Below are 17,445 nucleotides of genomic sequence, written 5' to 3' on the forward strand. Positions count from 1 at the left end.
TTTCTCAGTGAGTGTGCAAGAAAGGGGCACACAAGAACAGGAAACAAGGACAATGACAGGAGAGTATGAAAGCACTTGTTTCAATACTTAGATACAAAATCAGAAAGGCTGAAACCTAGCTGGAGTACAACATTAAGCTAGCAAATTGTAAAAAGAGTAATAAAGAAGAATTTCCACAGGTGCAGCAGTCGCAAAACAAAGTTCAGAAAACATATTCATACAATGATGGTCAGGAAAGACAGTCTAGTGACAGATGATGCACCATGATGCCTTCTCCAAGACCTCTGAGTGACATGGTTTGGGAGGGTGTCAGCAGTGCAGGAACAAGTTAGGGATGACTTAGAGTTGCATCCATATCTATGGGGACAGACGGGATTGACCCAAGGGTGAGGAAGGAGTTGACCAATGTGATTGCAAGCCCTCTATCATCTATGAAGTATCACTGTGACCAGGAAATATTCAGATGACTGGGAAAAGGTTAATGTTTTGTCCTTTAAAAAGGCTAGAAGTGAAAAATCAACAGAATTATAGGCTGGTCATCCCCAACTCAATCCCTGGAAACATTATGGAGTACATCCTCTTGGACTCCCTGTTTAAGGGACTTTGCAGAACAAAGCAGTAATCAGTAGTGAACATGGATTCACCAACCAAAGGACAAGGGTCCAGAGAGCTGCCAAGATAATCGGAAGCCCAGAACAAATCATCCTTAAGAAGAGGATGAGGAAGCTAGGTTTATTTAGACTCATGGAGAGGCAGCTAAGGAGCAATTTCAAAGCAGCCTACAGTTACCTGAAAATAGCTGCAACGATGATAGAAAAAAACCCAAACAACCCTACTTTTCATAATACCAGGCAACCTAAGATAATGACAATGGACACAAATCTCCATTCAGAATAGACATCATGAAAGAAAAAAATATCATAAAAAAAGTAGTATGGCACACCAGGACAACATGCTTGGTGAGGTTGTGGAATCTTCATCCTTGGAGTTCTTCAAAACTAGTCTAGACAAAGCTGCAGCCAATTGACCTAGTGTTAGCAATTGTCCTGCCTCAACTAGGAACTTGGACTAGATAACCTACACAGTATCCTTCCTACCAATATTTCTTTGACGCTATGATTCTTTTTGCTGTCCTGTAGCAACTTGCACTACATGCTACTGAAGACAGTCCTACATTTTCAGACCATTCTATCAATTTGTCGTGATCAAATTCTGTCCTCCAATGTATCTGCGGTTTTTTCTAGCTTCACTGTAAGATTTGACAAGCAGACTTTTACTCTCTCTCCCACATCATTATGAAAATTGGTAATAGCACAGAACTCAGAAGGAAATGCTGCCAGACAGCGCTCTTACTCTCTGTTAGAACGGAAAGATACATCCTCTAAGTATTGTCCAAATATTATCCGCCGTCGTTTTTTTTAATCCCTCACCCATATACTTTCACTTAGCATACACATAAGAACATACTGTGAACTGTGTTAAAAGTTTACTAACCTCAACAGGTTGTTCTTCTAAGCGTTGTTAAAACATAGCCCCAGAAGGCAAATACCTTTTAAATTACCTTTTTCATTGGCTTTTATGGACTTTCAACAATTACACTTTCTCTTTCTACCTCTAAATTAAGTCGGTTAGCACTCAGTTACCTGGTAACCATATCATGAGACTCCTACACTGACAAGTTTATGAAACTGGACTTTGAAGATGCAGCTTTTGGGGCCAGTTTGGTTCATGAGCATTAAGACACCGCAGCAAGTACATAAGCTAGTGACCTCTACTAGACTAAAAATGTGGGGAAGAGCTGTATGAGCCAAGGTGGCTCCACAGAAGAGTGTCCTGCAACTGCCTCTGTGCTCCATGTTTTTCCATTACCTGTTCCTCCCCACATTACACAGAGCTGACAGCATGTATTTTAAACACATTCACAGCTGTTGATCACTTACTGGGTTATTCTCAGTATCTGTGTCAATATTTTTTTTTGTCTCTTCGCTCTATCATCTCTTCCAGCCCTAGTCAGTCAAATCTTCTTCCTCACCTACAGTCACTAGCTGAAACTTGAAGCTGAGGAAATAAAAAAAAAATCAAAACTAGAAGAAAAAAAAATGCCTGAAGCCAACTGTTTGGACTCTAAAGTGCCTGGAAACCACTTTTCCATTTTGTCCTTTCTGCCACACAGTGATTTTTTATGCCCGACACCCACACAGATCATTAAATTTCTCTGGGCAATTCATCTGGTGTCCTTCCTCCAGAGGCAGGCAGAAGGTTCCTAACCAGAGTCATACAGAATATTTTGTCACGTCAGCAGATTCACAGGTGCGGGGTGGGGGGAGGGCAGCATTTATCCTCAAAGACTGTCTGTGACATCCATAGGTGAAGGTTTGAATCCATGGACAGTTGCAGAAGGGACAAACTCCACTCCACTGCAGTCTTAACCTTCCCCTCTTCAGTAAGGGATTCTCTTCATAATTCTTTCAAGATATGCCAGTCCGTATTCACATGTAAAAATAGCCGACATCAAAGACAAAATCTGTAGGAAATGACACTAACAGTGTCAGCATCAAATCCCAGAAGGATTCTTCCTAGGTATGCCAGATAATGAAGAAGAATGGGGCAGGCTGGCTTGGCCTCATCATCTCTCTCCCTATATGCTTCAGGTCATGGCTATTTGAAATGCACGTGCACACACACACAGAGGCAAAGGAAAGAGGTGAACACCAATATATTTTCCTTTTTGCTGCAGGTAAGCATTAAGTCCCCCTTCCCCCCAACTTCTGTAGTAAAGACTAGAACTAATTTTATGCAGACGAGAATAGATTAAGCTTTAAGCCAAACAGCAGGATTTGGTGATTTTTTTTTTCTTTGTTTCTTTTTTTAGTACAAACTTAACTACATACTAAATGAGCAATATGGCAAGATAGGCAGCGTATGGATGAACAATTACCAAGTTACTATACTTAGTTACTATACTTACGAGAAATTAAGCCAACAGCCATATCAGAAACTACTACAGAAATTCAATAATCCCTTTTCCTTTGAAGTCAACTGCCCAGCATGCTTTGTAATCTCAGAATTAATACTAAATTTTACAATAATGCCATGAGCGCCTTTATTTATTCAACCAAGCCAGCAATGGGACACACAGAACTAAAAGACAAGGTTTCTGCTCAGGAAATCCGATCCTAGGTTGCGTTCATTTCCGAAGAGCAAATGAGATACACCTTACCCACTCTCTCTTGCGCAAATAACTGCAGCTTACGGCGCCGCGGCTCCGTCACGGTGACGTTAACAGCAGGGGGCAGCAGGAGCCTTCCCCGCAGCCTGATTTCATTCCCGAACGCCCTGCGAATTCTGAGCTCGTATCTTTTCATAGCCTTGTAAGTGGCTTGGTTTTTTAACACATCCCGAAGACAAGGTTCTGTCATCCTCTCCATTACGGGCTATCAGACGGGGCTTAAGCTGCTGGCTCTAACGCAGATATGAGTGACAGGATGAAGGCAAACCACGTTTGGTGAATCTCAGGAGAAAGAGGAACATCCGTGCTGACTAAGCCCCAGAACGCCAGAATGTACAAAAGGAGATGATTTGATATTTTAATTATACCTCACTGGACCAGACTTACGGACAATTCAGATTCATAGTCTCCCTTAAGATTTTGTGATAGTCTATATAAACTGTTCTCTTTTCATGTTTTTAAAACCAAACAGGGACTGCACTGTGACAGCTTGTTAAATTAATAACTAAGTAAGCAAGCTGACACAATTAAATTAATTCCTCATGGCACAGGGGCATATATAAACACCTTGCAACACAACCCTATTTATTTTCACATTATTTTCAAGGGTTCACATTTAAGCATTAATTTTCCTGTTTTAAAATTGTAAAAGGAAGAACATTAAAATAACTGAAATGGCTTTGCATGAAGAATAAAAATGGGGACATCAAGCAGCACAAAGTCACAGACTAAAAATGGTGCTTTAACATTTATCCTCTGTAGTTGCCCCTGCTGCAGGTACTTCACAAAACAGTAAATAGAATGCAAATAAATACTCGTTTATGAATCGATAACAGTGCAACTGCAAAAACAATTAATGCTGTGCAGAACCAGTACCCTGAAAAACCCCACCAGACTTAACACAGAAGTAAACCAAACGCCTCTGAATTAGTATGCAGAACAAGGCACGTCTTCCTTCACAGAAGTGAAGCCGCTCTCATGAAATTTTCATACTGGTGCCGGTAATCTGCTTACCTGCAGCAAAGAGCATGACAGCAACCGGTCTGTAGAACCGCCTCCGAGATCCCACGCAGATAGAGATCAGCCCAACCAGGAAAGCTATGAGAATGATGGCAGCACCACCCAACAGCAAAGCAAGAGTAGCTATCTGCCAGTCTAGAGGGAAAAAAATAACAACACAGTTTCAGTAAAGCGAGCCCATAGGCTTGACAGAAACGGCCGAGTATGAGGAACGCAGAGGCCGCATCAAGGCTCGGGTCAATAAACAACTGTGCTCTGGATTTCTTTTCTCCTAATTAGTGAAACACCTTTATACAACAGATGCAACTCAAGAGCAAAGTGCTGCAACCTCCCACACTTTTTCAAGGCTTAGTTGGCCTCGTCGGGATTTTGGCTCCATTAAGACTGAACAATTTGGTACCCTGGTTTTGTCCAATTTAGAATGAGAAATTGAGGCTGGGTCAGGATGAGCTAGCATGTGTTAGCTGACCCCCAGGCTGTAATAACTCGCAGAAAAGAGTAAGTCAAACCTCTGCTTGAGTTGATTAGGGTGACATAGGAAGGGAAATGCACGAAGGCTCATCATAGACACCTATCACCTGGGAAGTACCAAGGCCATATAACATGAAGAGCAAAACCAAAAGGAAGGAGATGCTCAAAGGAATAAAAAATAAATCATTTTCAACACTAAAAAAAAGGGGGGAAGTCAAGCCATTATAAAGGCAGTAATGATCATTAGATGCAGACTGAGTTAAACCTGAAGTCGACTTTAAAACATCAGTTAACCTAAAGTGTCAGTTTTTCTTTTCTTCCCCCAAAAGCAACTTTTGGATTTGGCCCAGCGTATTTTCTAGTTATTTTCATACATAATGGATGCAGTAACAAACAACATCCTTGCAGTCTTAAATCACATAAATCAAAACCCACTTGCAAGCTGATGGCCATCATGGGTCTACACAACATCCGAGATCTAACTTAAAGAGTTTCTGTATGATTTTAGAAAGGCACGGGCTTTGTGCTGCCTCTCTTTGCAAAAACAGCCTCGTCTCTCGACAATAACGTGCATCAAGAAAAAGAATCAGATCACTATTTACTGTTTATCACTGCTGTTTAGTAGTTTAAGAAAGATGACGTAAAATGAGTTTGTGGGAAAAAGACCTAGGGATCTAACGCATCTCATTACTTTGAAAATACTAGTACTCATAAACTATTCAGATTAAATTGGCCAAATGTGTTACAATAGTTCAAAGAAAATAAGATTCATTATTTTCAAAATAAATTTAGAGATCTTAAGGTTACTAACATAAGAACAAAAGCAAAAATCCACATTCTCTTTTTGAAAAGAGCAAAACTCAGTGTTTTAAAAAACAGTACATCAGTTTCAAGAGGGATCTAATCTGCTGAAGATACCGGCAGTGCAGCTGTGGGGTTTGGGAATGTAAGGCTGGCAGCTATTATCACCAAAAAGCCTTCATATGTTATATGAAAAAGGATGAAGGAGATTAAAAGAAGAAACTGAATAGAAGAGCTACAAAAGCATTGCTAAAAAGGAAAGTTATTTTAAAGGTGTGTTTGTGCAAGTACACACATTTATTTTCATTCCTTTTAGAAATCCAGGCATCTTGTTTACTAATACTTCAACCTTCCAAGCTCTTTTACTCCTTGTTTTCATACTGGACCGAAACCCAAGGCTGGGAACAATCTCTCATTCTCCTACCCTCAGCATGTGATCTCTAATGTCAGTTTGCTGGGTGTCCCACTGCTTCACTATTATTGGGATGGAAATATGATTTTAGTTATGGATGGGAATGTTATGAAGAGTGCTTTGTAATGTTGACACAATCCTGCAGAAACACCACGTGGTTAGTGTCCTGATGATTTAGAAAGTATTCTTCCAATATCAGAGTGCATCACAGATATAAAATACAGAAATAAACAAACAGAATGGACCACTTCGGAACAAGACGAAAGGAATCCTTGCACTAGAAAATTACACAAAGACTAGACACATAAATCCATGTCACTCCAAAGTTAAAAGCCATACAAAATTGATTAAATAAATCCAAGTGCCAGGTGGGAAAACTCAGAAACTAAGATTTTTGCAAGCTGCTGCAAATAATAAAATATTAAATGTTATCTTTGCATTGATCAGATGCCAAAGTCTAATGTAAACAAAAGGTGTGCAACATTGGAGTAGCAACTAAGTAGGAAAAAAGTTATCCTGTTGCTCTCCAAAACCACATTGGCGAGACCACCAATCAAGTGAAAATAACGACGACAGAGATGACATAAGCATGGGGTTAGAATATAGTTTAGCTTCCAGGACAGATATATCTATGGATTTTGGAAAGGTTAAAAAATAAACAAACTACCTTACTATAGTACTGACGTGGGAGGTAAAAGGACAAATCAGTGTTGGAAGACACCTACACTCCCAACTAAAAAAGAACTGACTTAGTTAAACAAAATTAATTTCTTGAGTAAGAGAACCCACTCAGTGATGTTGACAGTAAGACAAAACTGAGGTTCTTAATGTTCCTCACTACTAGCTGAGGATCAGGTACTGAACGTTGTGCTCTGGGCCACAATGTCTGGAACCGCCTCTTTAGTTTAGCTCCAGCCTCCGCGTACAGGAGCATGAAATGCCACCAGCCTTCATCTTCAGCTGCGGCTGAGAGGGATTCTGGTTAAAGGACATCATGAAAGTCAGACATTAGTGCACAACAAATACTGGGCTGAGTTTTTCTATACTGCCTACCATGGAATCCACTTGGGTAAATCTCCTTGTCATTTTAGAAAAACCTTAACTTTCAATTCTGAAAACCATTTGACCTGGCGACAAAATAAAGCTTACGTTGGATTAAGCAAGTAAAACCCTCTGCATGGGCCTTCTACTTAACAGCAATTATTTTTTAAGAAAAAATCCAGGCCGCTGGACTTCATACAAGATAAAAGAAACATTCAAAGAAAATGGAATCACTGCCTCCGAAGGAAGAACGCCCTGTAAGTTAGATAGCTACAACAATATAACCACATACAGCAAACACAGTTTTCTACAATAAAAATCTGTAGTTTTCCTCAGACTCCCCAGGGGTGATTTATAATACACAGCATAAAAACGGGAACAGAGGGCTGCTCTGTTACAGAGTGTTACTGGTACACAGAACATGAACATCATAAGCCTGCTTTAGAGCATCCAAACTACGCTTGCACCGTTCCTACGCACGCACCAATCTTGCAAATAAGTTACTATACTCAGTTCAGGAGCCTCAGCAGTTCAGTGAAACTGCTTGTTCTCACAGAGACGGAAACTTGCATAAACATGAGAAAAATGGGACCTTATAGAGGATAATTATCAGTTTCCTGGATTCAAAACACAATTTGGTTACACTTTAAGAATGCACATCAGTGTTTTTGACTGTGCATCGCTACGGTTTATTTGCACTACACATCCACTAAGAAAAATGTCAGTAACTAGTAAAATCGCACCCCCACAAATTTGAATAAACTTTTAGATTTTAAAAAGCCCTGTCAGCTCACCGTCGTGCCCAAATTAAGTTGCTTTGTTGGTTTATAACTGTAACATCAACAGAAAGCATAACTTTAGATTTTTTCAGTGCTCCATCATTTTAACAATATGTTAAGGATTACACTGATAATGCCACCTATCCCATCCGAACAACTAGAATTAACGCATTTTTGACAATCATTATGTAACTCAAGACAGATTCCTTAAGAAAAGCCTCACTTAACATATATTATTTTTAGATCTGAAAATCCAAACATGTTTTTGTACTGCACAAGAAGCATCACAATGTCTATAACCATGGGAAATATATACTGTGATGATAGCATTTGCATAATTTTTATTATAACAATCAGCCTATTAGTTTAGGGATGTAATTTCAGTATTTGGAAATATATATAAATATGAACCTAGGTACTTCACACATTTTCAAAATGTATATGCTGTACTATTTCTAAAAATTACCATCTTCAGTAAACAAATAAACAAACCCCCAAACCACAACGATAATGTTTCTTTTTGGTTAATTTCTCATACATAAGTCATACATAAGTCAGTGCCTTTTTGTAAGGACAGCTTGGTCTCATCTCTCCTTGGAAATTCTGCCTGTTCCTTAATGATACGGAACCACAGTGTTAATTGCACATTGAAATGTGTGACTCTCCTCCCTTCTTCCTCCCAAATGAAATGACCTAAGGCTTTAAGCTGTATCTTCAGTTTTAATCAAGAGTAGTTCTATCTGCTCTATTTCTTGGGCAAAATAATACTTCAGTACTAGGATAAAAATCACGAAAAGCCATAAAAGAAGAAGAAAACCTCAAAGTTCTGAAATGTTTGTTTTAATAAATAGGTAATCTGTTAACACAAAAAGGGCAATGCAAAAGGCTAGCATTATCATAGAGTTCATGTTTTCAGCAAGTTCCCCCAAAATTAAATATTTTATCTATATGGTATTCTACAGTAAAAGAAGCGGTGGACATAAAACCATGTTGTGGAATATGTGAAACATTTGTGTATGTGGATCTTTCAGATTATGTGAGTGAACTGAATTAATCTCAAGAAACAATCAAGTATTACTTTCTTTCATACCATGGTCCTCCACTGAGTCCTCTCACAGAGAGAGAAGAAAGAAAATGCATGCAGCTGTTACATGATGAAGGTAATGACTGACCTTCTAGCACTAAACAAAACCTCAGTAAGAAACAAAACAGAACAACGCTCTTAGGTAAGTTTTTCTGACTCATTGCAAAGCTTCCACTTATCACATACCTGCCTTCAGCCAATAAATATTCTTAGAAATTGTAATAGAACATTTAAATTTGAAAATAATGAATTTGAAAGAAAATGTCAAGTAAAGCACAGAAGGGTGATGCACCCACACACAAAAAATTAAATATAACCCACTGAATGTCATAACAATCAACTGGGATAAATAAGATAGCTAGAGATATTCCTAATTGCTTCATATTCAAAACTATTTCTAAGTTTACAAACACTCACCAACTTAGCCACCACATAGCTAACAAAAGTTTAAAGTGTAGCGATTATATAAAAACACAAAGGTAGAATCTAGTTTCTGAAGGTGCATTTGTCACACGGTCGGTAAGATTTCCTCTTTCTTCAGCGCGATCAGATGCACAGACTTCTGTGGAAGGCCAAGCTCCACCGAACTCAGTGGAAATACTGAGCTAAAATAAGTACGGCAGTCCTCATTAAGTGCTCGTATTAAATTATTCCAAAGAATTCAGTCCTTTGGAACCTCACCTGAGCCAAAACGATGTTTTTTTAAGGATCTGCTCAGATGAATTCTGCTCTGGATGAAGGAGATATTGGCTAACGCTGGGAGGCTTAGTGTCCGTAAGTTACTCCTCCGCTCTTGTACAGTTGGCACCACGAGTACGGTCTTTTGGGAGTCTGCAGTGTACAGTTCTGCACACTGCGGAGAGAAGTGCTTGCTGGCAGGATCTGTACCAAACCTCCATCAAGTTGCTCTAGCCACAGCTTTCCACAGTGGAGCCTTGCACAAAAATCACAATAAATGCCTATTTCCTGCTGTTGTCAGTTTGTATAAGCATGCTTATTGCTGTTAGCTGCTGCAGAGACACACTCCGGCTTTTACATTTTCTTTTTATTTTATGGATTGAGAATAAGATTTTTCTGAAGTATGAAAACTACTTGTGTGTGGATCCTCAAATCATTTAGACGCTTAAAATGCGTTACCAGGTCTGTGGGAATCAGCCAGCTGTGGCTGAACATATAATTTCCTTAAGACAGAACTCAAACACTCTACACCAAGGCTTTCTTCTGCAAGCCATGAATTTGAACACATGAAATAACTATGAGAGGTCACAGACGTTGAAAAGAAGCTGTTTGTGGAAGGGACAAAGAGTTTGCAGCTGCTTCTTCAACAGGAGCTTTACATACTGGGCTATTCCCTAAGAAACAGGGGAGAGAAGGCGGCAGCTCTGGCAAGCCCTTTTAGCAGCCTTCCAGTACCTGAAGGGGGCCTCCAGGAAAGCTGGAGAGGGACTTTTTACAAGGGCATGTAGTGACAGGAGAAGGGGTAATGGCTTTAAACTGAAAGAGGGTAGATTTAGATTAGCTATAAATAAGAAATTCTTCACTATGAGGGTGGTGAGGCACTGGAACAGGTTGCCCAGAGAAGTTGTGGATGTCCTATCCCTGGAAGTGTTCAAGGCCAGGCTGGATGGGGCTTTGAGCAACCTGGTGTAGTGGAAGATGTCCCTGCCTATGGACTTGGAAGTAGATGATCTTTAAGGTCCCTTCCAACACAACCATTCTACGATTCTATGAAATCGGTCTTCATTGACAAAGCCCATTCTACAATTCTATGAAATCGGTCTTCATTGACAAAGCCCTCAATAACCCGAGTCTTGTATAAAACACAGGTGGGCTTAAGAGGGAGGCTTTCTCATAGCTCTAACTCACCAGGATTTTGACAACACACAAACAGATATTTGAGCATTTTATTCTAGGTGTCAAAATCCCCAAGTGCCTCCTGAGGAAAATTCAGAGGCTCCACATAAGGCATCAGTCACTTCCCATGTACTGTACAAGATGCTTGTAGGATGATGTAGCGTTGCTGATGCTGAGTGGAGAGTCATTTAGAGCCCATCAAAGAAAAAAAAAGAACAAGCACAGAGACATGTCCAAAAAACAACTAACTGGGTCAAACCCATATATGCCTGTGTCTTGTCAAGACAGAGAATGCTAATGGCTAATGATGGCAGCTGACTAATGAAGGAGGAAAGGCATGCACCTCCTTAGCTGCAATATACCAGGAGTTAGAAGACTTCTTAGAAACAGCTCTGGCTCCAGATGAGAACTCTAGACTAGAACCTCTGAGGGTAGACTGAAACTGCTCTCCTCTTCCATCTGCTAAACCCAAGCTGGAAAAAGAAAAACATGAGATCTATGGGGTCTGTGAATAAATAGGTAGGAGGGAATCCAAATCTGAGCCTTGCTTTGAAGTGCCTCTGACCTAACTGGTCCCTTCCAACTTTCCGGTGCTGTTTACAAACCTTTCCACTGACATATAAAAATACCTGAGTGCTACCGTAAGACAGTCCAGGCTCAGGGGCTTCTTGGCATTGAGGGAAAAGTCCTCAGCAGTCACCTACAGAGTTGCGAACCCCTTGCTCAGGCTCCTCCTATGGCTTTCCTTTTCTCCACAGCAAGATAAGCATGATCAGAGGGGAAGAGACTGCCTCCATTCTCGGCAAGGTAACAGGCCACTGGCAGGACGCTCTGGGCAGTAGATGCTCTACCACCTACCCTCCTCAGCCTGGGAAGGATATGCTTGCTAGGTCAGGGGACTTATGACGCAGCCATGGTGCAGACTCCCCTCACCCTTCAATGGCAAGAAGAGCTCCTCTGCCTTGCACTTGAAGACGCCACTGAGCGAGCAGCAGAGAGTTTAGTTCCCAGAGGAGTGAGCAGCACACAAAGAAGAAATGGTCTCAGTTTCTCAGGAGGATCTCTATGGCAGTCACGCGTAAGATACGGACTGCAGCGATCTGCCTGGTGTCTCCATGTCAGCTGCCACGTTCATCAGGCTCTGTGTGGCCCCGAGACTGCTGGACTCAAACTTGTGGTGGTGTCAAGGCACACAGAAAGTTTTATCTCCTGTCTCTACAGGAGACCAGACTGAACAACAGAAGCAATAAAAATATGGTAAGCAACTCTGCTGTTGTGCAAGAGAGACAGATTTTGCAAGACAACAAGATGGTCTAACGCCTGGGGGGGTTTACAGATGTATGAGCAACTTGAAACATAGCAGGTGCTTGCTCATCTGCCCATGACACACATCTCTCCTGAAGATTAAAGCTTACATTCCTTACTCCTACAAAATATATACACTTTGGGGTTTTTTTTTGTACAGCTGCTCTCTGAGCCATGGTCTGCCTGTATTTCTAAAATCCTAGAGTAAAATTCTTTAAATGAAGTGGATCTTCAAATAAAGAGTTAAGTGCTGCCATTATATAGATCTTTATTTTTTTATTTAAAGGCAACATGCATTGCACATCACTTTTGCCAACAGAGGATTCAAGACAAGCACAGTATTACAGAAAGTCATGTAATCTATAATTCATTCACAGAATAGTACAGCATGTACTCGGGCATCTCTTCCATTGGATACGTGGCATTCTTCTGACATCAGCTTACTACTATGCCATTTTAATTATTGGCTACTCATTCATTCAAGAAAAAAAAAATGCACACACCCACAACTCCAAGAACCTCACAAAAACCTGGAAATCTTAGAATTATGTCATTAGGAGAGAAGTGTAGGAGATGTGTTATACAAGCTTTTCAAGAAAACCTCACCTTTTCTGACCTCTTCTATATATATACTACATTTTAGCAATCTGAAGAAGGAAGAAGTACACTTCGCATTGGAACAGGAATGTAATTATTTCCCACAGTTACTGATATTCATCAAGCAAACTGGCAATCTTATGCAATTTTCAAAACTCATTCCATTGTTCTTTGAGAAAAACAATTAGCAGTTAAAATAGTTCAAGGAGTACTTCCCATCAAAATGATGGGCTTTATATTACAGAAATAGAACAAGTAAAAACACATAAAGCAATACAGCTGGATAGACTTTACCCCGCCTCCCTGCTTGTTACCTTGAATCTTATGTGGTCATCTTTGGCCATAAATCAGTAACAGAGGCAAGGTTACTCTCTACGTGATTCTAAATATAAAATCTCATCAAATATTTAAACCACTTATATTATCCATAACACAAGGAACATATTTTAACTTACTGGTGCAAGACTTCTTTATTAAATAAACAAGACTGAAGACAACAGGATACATTACTGATTTTAAAATTCCAAAGAACAGCAGCAGTAACAATAACCCACTAAGGCTAGAAGCCTGCCTTTATTTTTTTTTTTTTTTTGAGTGTTGCCAATGACAAGATGTATGGTGATTTTGATCTGATCAGATAAACTCACACAAACTTCACGCATTACACACGAATGTGCTGTAGCCATCTCTTACATTGTTGGAGAAGAGTGGCTGAAATGGTAGCCTCCATCATACTGAAAGCTTCAGACTACTGAAGAGCAGTAGTAGAAGTAGAGCACTGCGAAAAATGTCTTCCTTATATCTAGTTGATATCTACTCTCTTTTAGTTTAAAACCATCATGCCTTATCCTATTGCAACAGGCCCTGCTAAGAAGCAGAAGTCATAGATCTGCTGCTACCACAGAGCATGGTCTTGAGAAGTCTGAGACTAAAATAACATGTCAATTTGTAGAAGAGGGAGCATACCTTAAAATATTCTATCTGGGGCTCCCGTGAGGGGCAGTTAACAAATTCATAGAATCTTTGGGTTGGAAGGGACCTTTTAAGGTCATCTATTCCAACTGCCCTGCAGTGAGCAGGGACATCTTCAACCAGATCAGGTTGGTCAGAGCCCCGTCCAACATGACCTTGAATGTTGCCAGGGATGGGGCATCTACCACCTCTCTGGGCAACCTCTGCCAGGGTTCCACCACCCTCACTGCGAAAAATGTCTTCCTTATATCTAGTTGATATCTACTCTCTTTTAGTTTAAAACCATCATGCCTTATCCTATTGCAACAGGCCCTGCTAAGAAGTCTGTCCCCGTCTTTCTTAAGAATTCTGAACACATTTAAGGAGCCAGGTAGACATCAGGCATAAACAGAGTATCAGTCATCACAGAATAATTTAGGTTGGGAAGAACCTCTGGAAGTCATCTAGTACAGCTCCCTGCAGAAAGCGTGGCCAATCTCCAAGTCAGACCCAACTTCAAAGTTCGATCAGCTTGCTCAGTGTCTTAGACTGTGAGTTGGAAGTAGTAGTATGGCTTTTGATTTCATATCCACCTTCAGATCAAGCATTGGGGATGATTATTAAAGAGACTAATATGCAAAATGACAGACTACAGTTTTCAAAACCAGAAGGAATGTTTTATTAATTCCTCCTTACATTGTATAAGCTATTTTTTTCAGACTTAGTAAAATTAAGTTTGTTCTTATGTTATTTTATAGCAAGCTATCAGCCTTGCTGAGCTTTTTACAAATATGTGTCAACATCAACTCTGAGCAATGATCCAGATCTTCTAATGAGGAAGCTGTTTTTGAGCTAGCAATTTCCCCTTGGAACAACTCCTTAGATTCAAGGCAAACAGATACCATCCAAGACTATTGAGCCATGTTAATTCAGATACCTGCATCTAATGTATAATTAAGGTTAAACCCCTTCAAGTGCTACCATATGAGCAGCCTCCGATGCTTTCTTTATTTTAAGAACAAATTAGAACAGAATTATAAGCATAAAACTACACTCAAGTTGTTTTACTGCACCGTGCTGTAAGTTAAAACCTTTATGGTTTGTTCACCACTAAGTTTAAACATGTACAGGGAGCCTGCTGCACTTATTTCCTTGAGATTGTTTTGTCTCTCAAACATTCATGGACATTTCTTAAGAGTATAATCTTATGGAACACTGAACGTTGCATAAACAAATAAACAGGTCGAGAAGTAAAAGTCATATGCCGCCCATAAACCAGAATGAATACAGTTAACCAGTGTGAAACGATTCAAACTTATTTTTATACATGCTATTTTCACAATAAATTGAAATGTTGAAAAGGAGCCATTGTTTTCTTTGAATAGCATATACATATAGTGAAGCCAAAATACACGTTTACCTGCAGATCAGATTGTATGGAACCGTTTATGTCTTCCGCATCATATTTGCATATCTTTGCTTTAAAGAACTATAATGGCTGCAGTCTATTGCATAAATTCAAATTTACTGTTACTAATTCTGCAGGAAGCAGACAACTACCTTTACAAGTACAGACACATCAGGCAGCTGTATGTAAGATGCATTTAATTTTAAGCAGATGCTGTGATAGAAATAAATATTCATACATAACTTTTGATAAATTTGTAAATGAACCATCACAAACTAGACATAATCCACTTCAAATGAGGTCTACAAAAAAACATTTGTGTAAGGACACCAGAGAAACACTCGAAACCCTACAAGGTGGGTTTTTTTTTAGTTTAGCACATGAGTTTAAAATACAGCTGACTTAAAGACAACTTGTTCATTAGCCAAGTTAAGCTTTGATCATAGAAAATAATTTTATGCCCAGACAGCTAGTGAAACTGTAAAGCAGCATTGCTGGATCTCAAGATTTTAATCATGAAGCTTTCCATACTGGCAACTTTGTTATTTTTTCAGCTCCTGAAGTTGCTGTTTGTGGGAATTTTAGAATTACATCAAGGGAAGAGAGAGACAAGGGATATGCAAGAACACCTTTCCAGCTCCTGCAATTAAAGGAAAAATTGAACAGGTGATTTACATAGACCCTAAAGACTCAAAAAAAAGTTAACATGAGATATTTTATAATCTTAAGATTTCTAAAAAATTAATTCAACTCACTATGTTACATACTTGAACGAGCAGTACTGTGAAGTACTTACACAGCTTTAAAAGCAGTACAAGAGCAAAGGATTGCTTGCAAGCTATAAAAAAAAACCCTCAAAACTGTGAATGAATGAATGCAGGAACACATACTCCAGGCACTAGCAATGCTGAAGGAAAACCGAGGATTATTTCTTGCTATGGCAGCCAATGCAATCACGCTCTGTACATTTCCTTCTGCTCTCCACTACTAAGTTGCCCTTTTGATAGCAGTCAGGGGTCCTACATCTAATTACAACAAAGGTTTTTAATTAAACCTCGAATATGCTTTAACAGCTTCTAGCATGAGCTTGCCCTTGACGGTGCCACTTGAGGTGCTCTCCTTCAAGGGATGATGAAGTAAATCTCTTAAAACCATGGGTGAAGATGCCTTTTTCCTGCGTGTAGTACTGCTTTTCACAGCTAGCTAGCTACAAAGCTGCTTGCACCATTATCAAGCTAAAAAAGCTTTCCCTGCGGGAGCTCTCCACCACCTCCAAAATATACTGCTTGCTGGATTCTTGATGTAGGAAGAAAGTGCACTTAAAATATTAAGGCAAGCACACAAAATGGTCTTCAAATATGAACCCAGTCCAACTTGGTGAACTTACTGGGAGCCTTCCCATTGACCTTAATGGGAATTGTAACACACTAGCAGAAGGCAAAGGGAGAACAGTACAGTTTCTCGTATTTCGGGTCTCCTCAGAGTGCAGCCTTGTGTGCCAAACGTGAGGAAAATGAAGGGTTTATTCCAGTCACCTCAAATAAAACAATCATTCGCTTCTTTCCCAGTAGCTTGTGAAACCTGGCTCCACTAAGACTGGAAAGCATCTAAGAAAAATGAGTAAAGCTCATTCAAGGAACTTGAATAAAACCGGACAGGCAGGAATTTTTTAGAGGGTAGAAAAAGCACCAGGGGAGGGCAAATTTTCAACACACAGTATCCAACAAACCTACATTTCATTCCTATCCATCCTCACCCACTCATCTTCCACCTTCCCATAAACAAACAAGGGGACGAATAAAGCAACGAGAGAGATCAGCATCCTTATATACTGTTCCATAAGCTGTCCTGCTTTCCTAATGTCCCACTTGTGTATGTGTGTGCCTATACACCTATACACAGGTGGATTGAGGGGGGACACCAATAAGGTGTGTGTGGAGGTGGGGGGTTGACTTGAAGCAGATTTTCATTCAAGCCATCTGAAAAGTCTTTCTGCAATCAAGGGGGTACTATTTCAGGAGACAGAGAGAAGGGGCAAAGGATTCATGTTGCTAAGGAGACACGTAGAAGCTGACATTCCTACATAAATTTCCATTTATACTGGGGAAAGCTCTCCAAAGTTTGTATAGATACCCTGGTAACTGATAGAAACCGACATTTCTTTACAATTCGTTTTGTCACTGAGCGATTTAAAACAAAACCCCAAACAAGATTCAAACCCTGGAATATTACTCCACACAATGACAGAAAAAAAAAAAATAACCACAGCAAAGGAACCTGTGCAATTCCTGCTCAAGCAGAGATCAGTTATTTCCCAAAACCTATACAAGGATTTCAGAGAAGTGAGAAAAAAGGAAAGCATCTAGAATATACAGTCAGTCCCTTGCCTTCTTTCCAAAAACACCTTGCCCCTGCATGATTTACCCAACTGGCGAGCGCAGTGATCCAAACAGATGATTTAGCAAATGCAAGCGAGTGTGTGGGGAGGACAGG

The 17,445-nt window shown here is 39.9% G+C and overlaps 1 protein-coding gene across 1 annotated transcript in view; it reads right to left on the reverse strand.

Annotated features, from left to right (window-relative positions):
* TMEM47 (transmembrane protein 47) overlaps positions 1–4,384 on the reverse strand; it is a gene marked incomplete at its 5' end in the record, with an annotated part of 8,527 nt that extends 4,143 nt beyond the window's left edge. Inside the window, one exon of the mRNA XM_010297518.1 lies at positions 4,244–4,384. Coding sequence (XP_010295820.1) covers positions 4,244–4,384 — 141 coding nt within the window. The remainder of the gene's footprint in view (positions 1–4,243) is intronic.
* Positions 4,385–17,445: the final 13,061 nt, after the last annotated feature.

This window comes from Phaethon lepturus, unplaced genomic scaffold, assembly GCF_000687285.1.
Source record: "Phaethon lepturus isolate BGI_N335 unplaced genomic scaffold, ASM68728v1 scaffold40480, whole genome shotgun sequence".
In the NCBI taxonomy this organism is placed as follows: Eukaryota; Metazoa; Chordata; class Aves; order Phaethontiformes; family Phaethontidae; genus Phaethon; species Phaethon lepturus.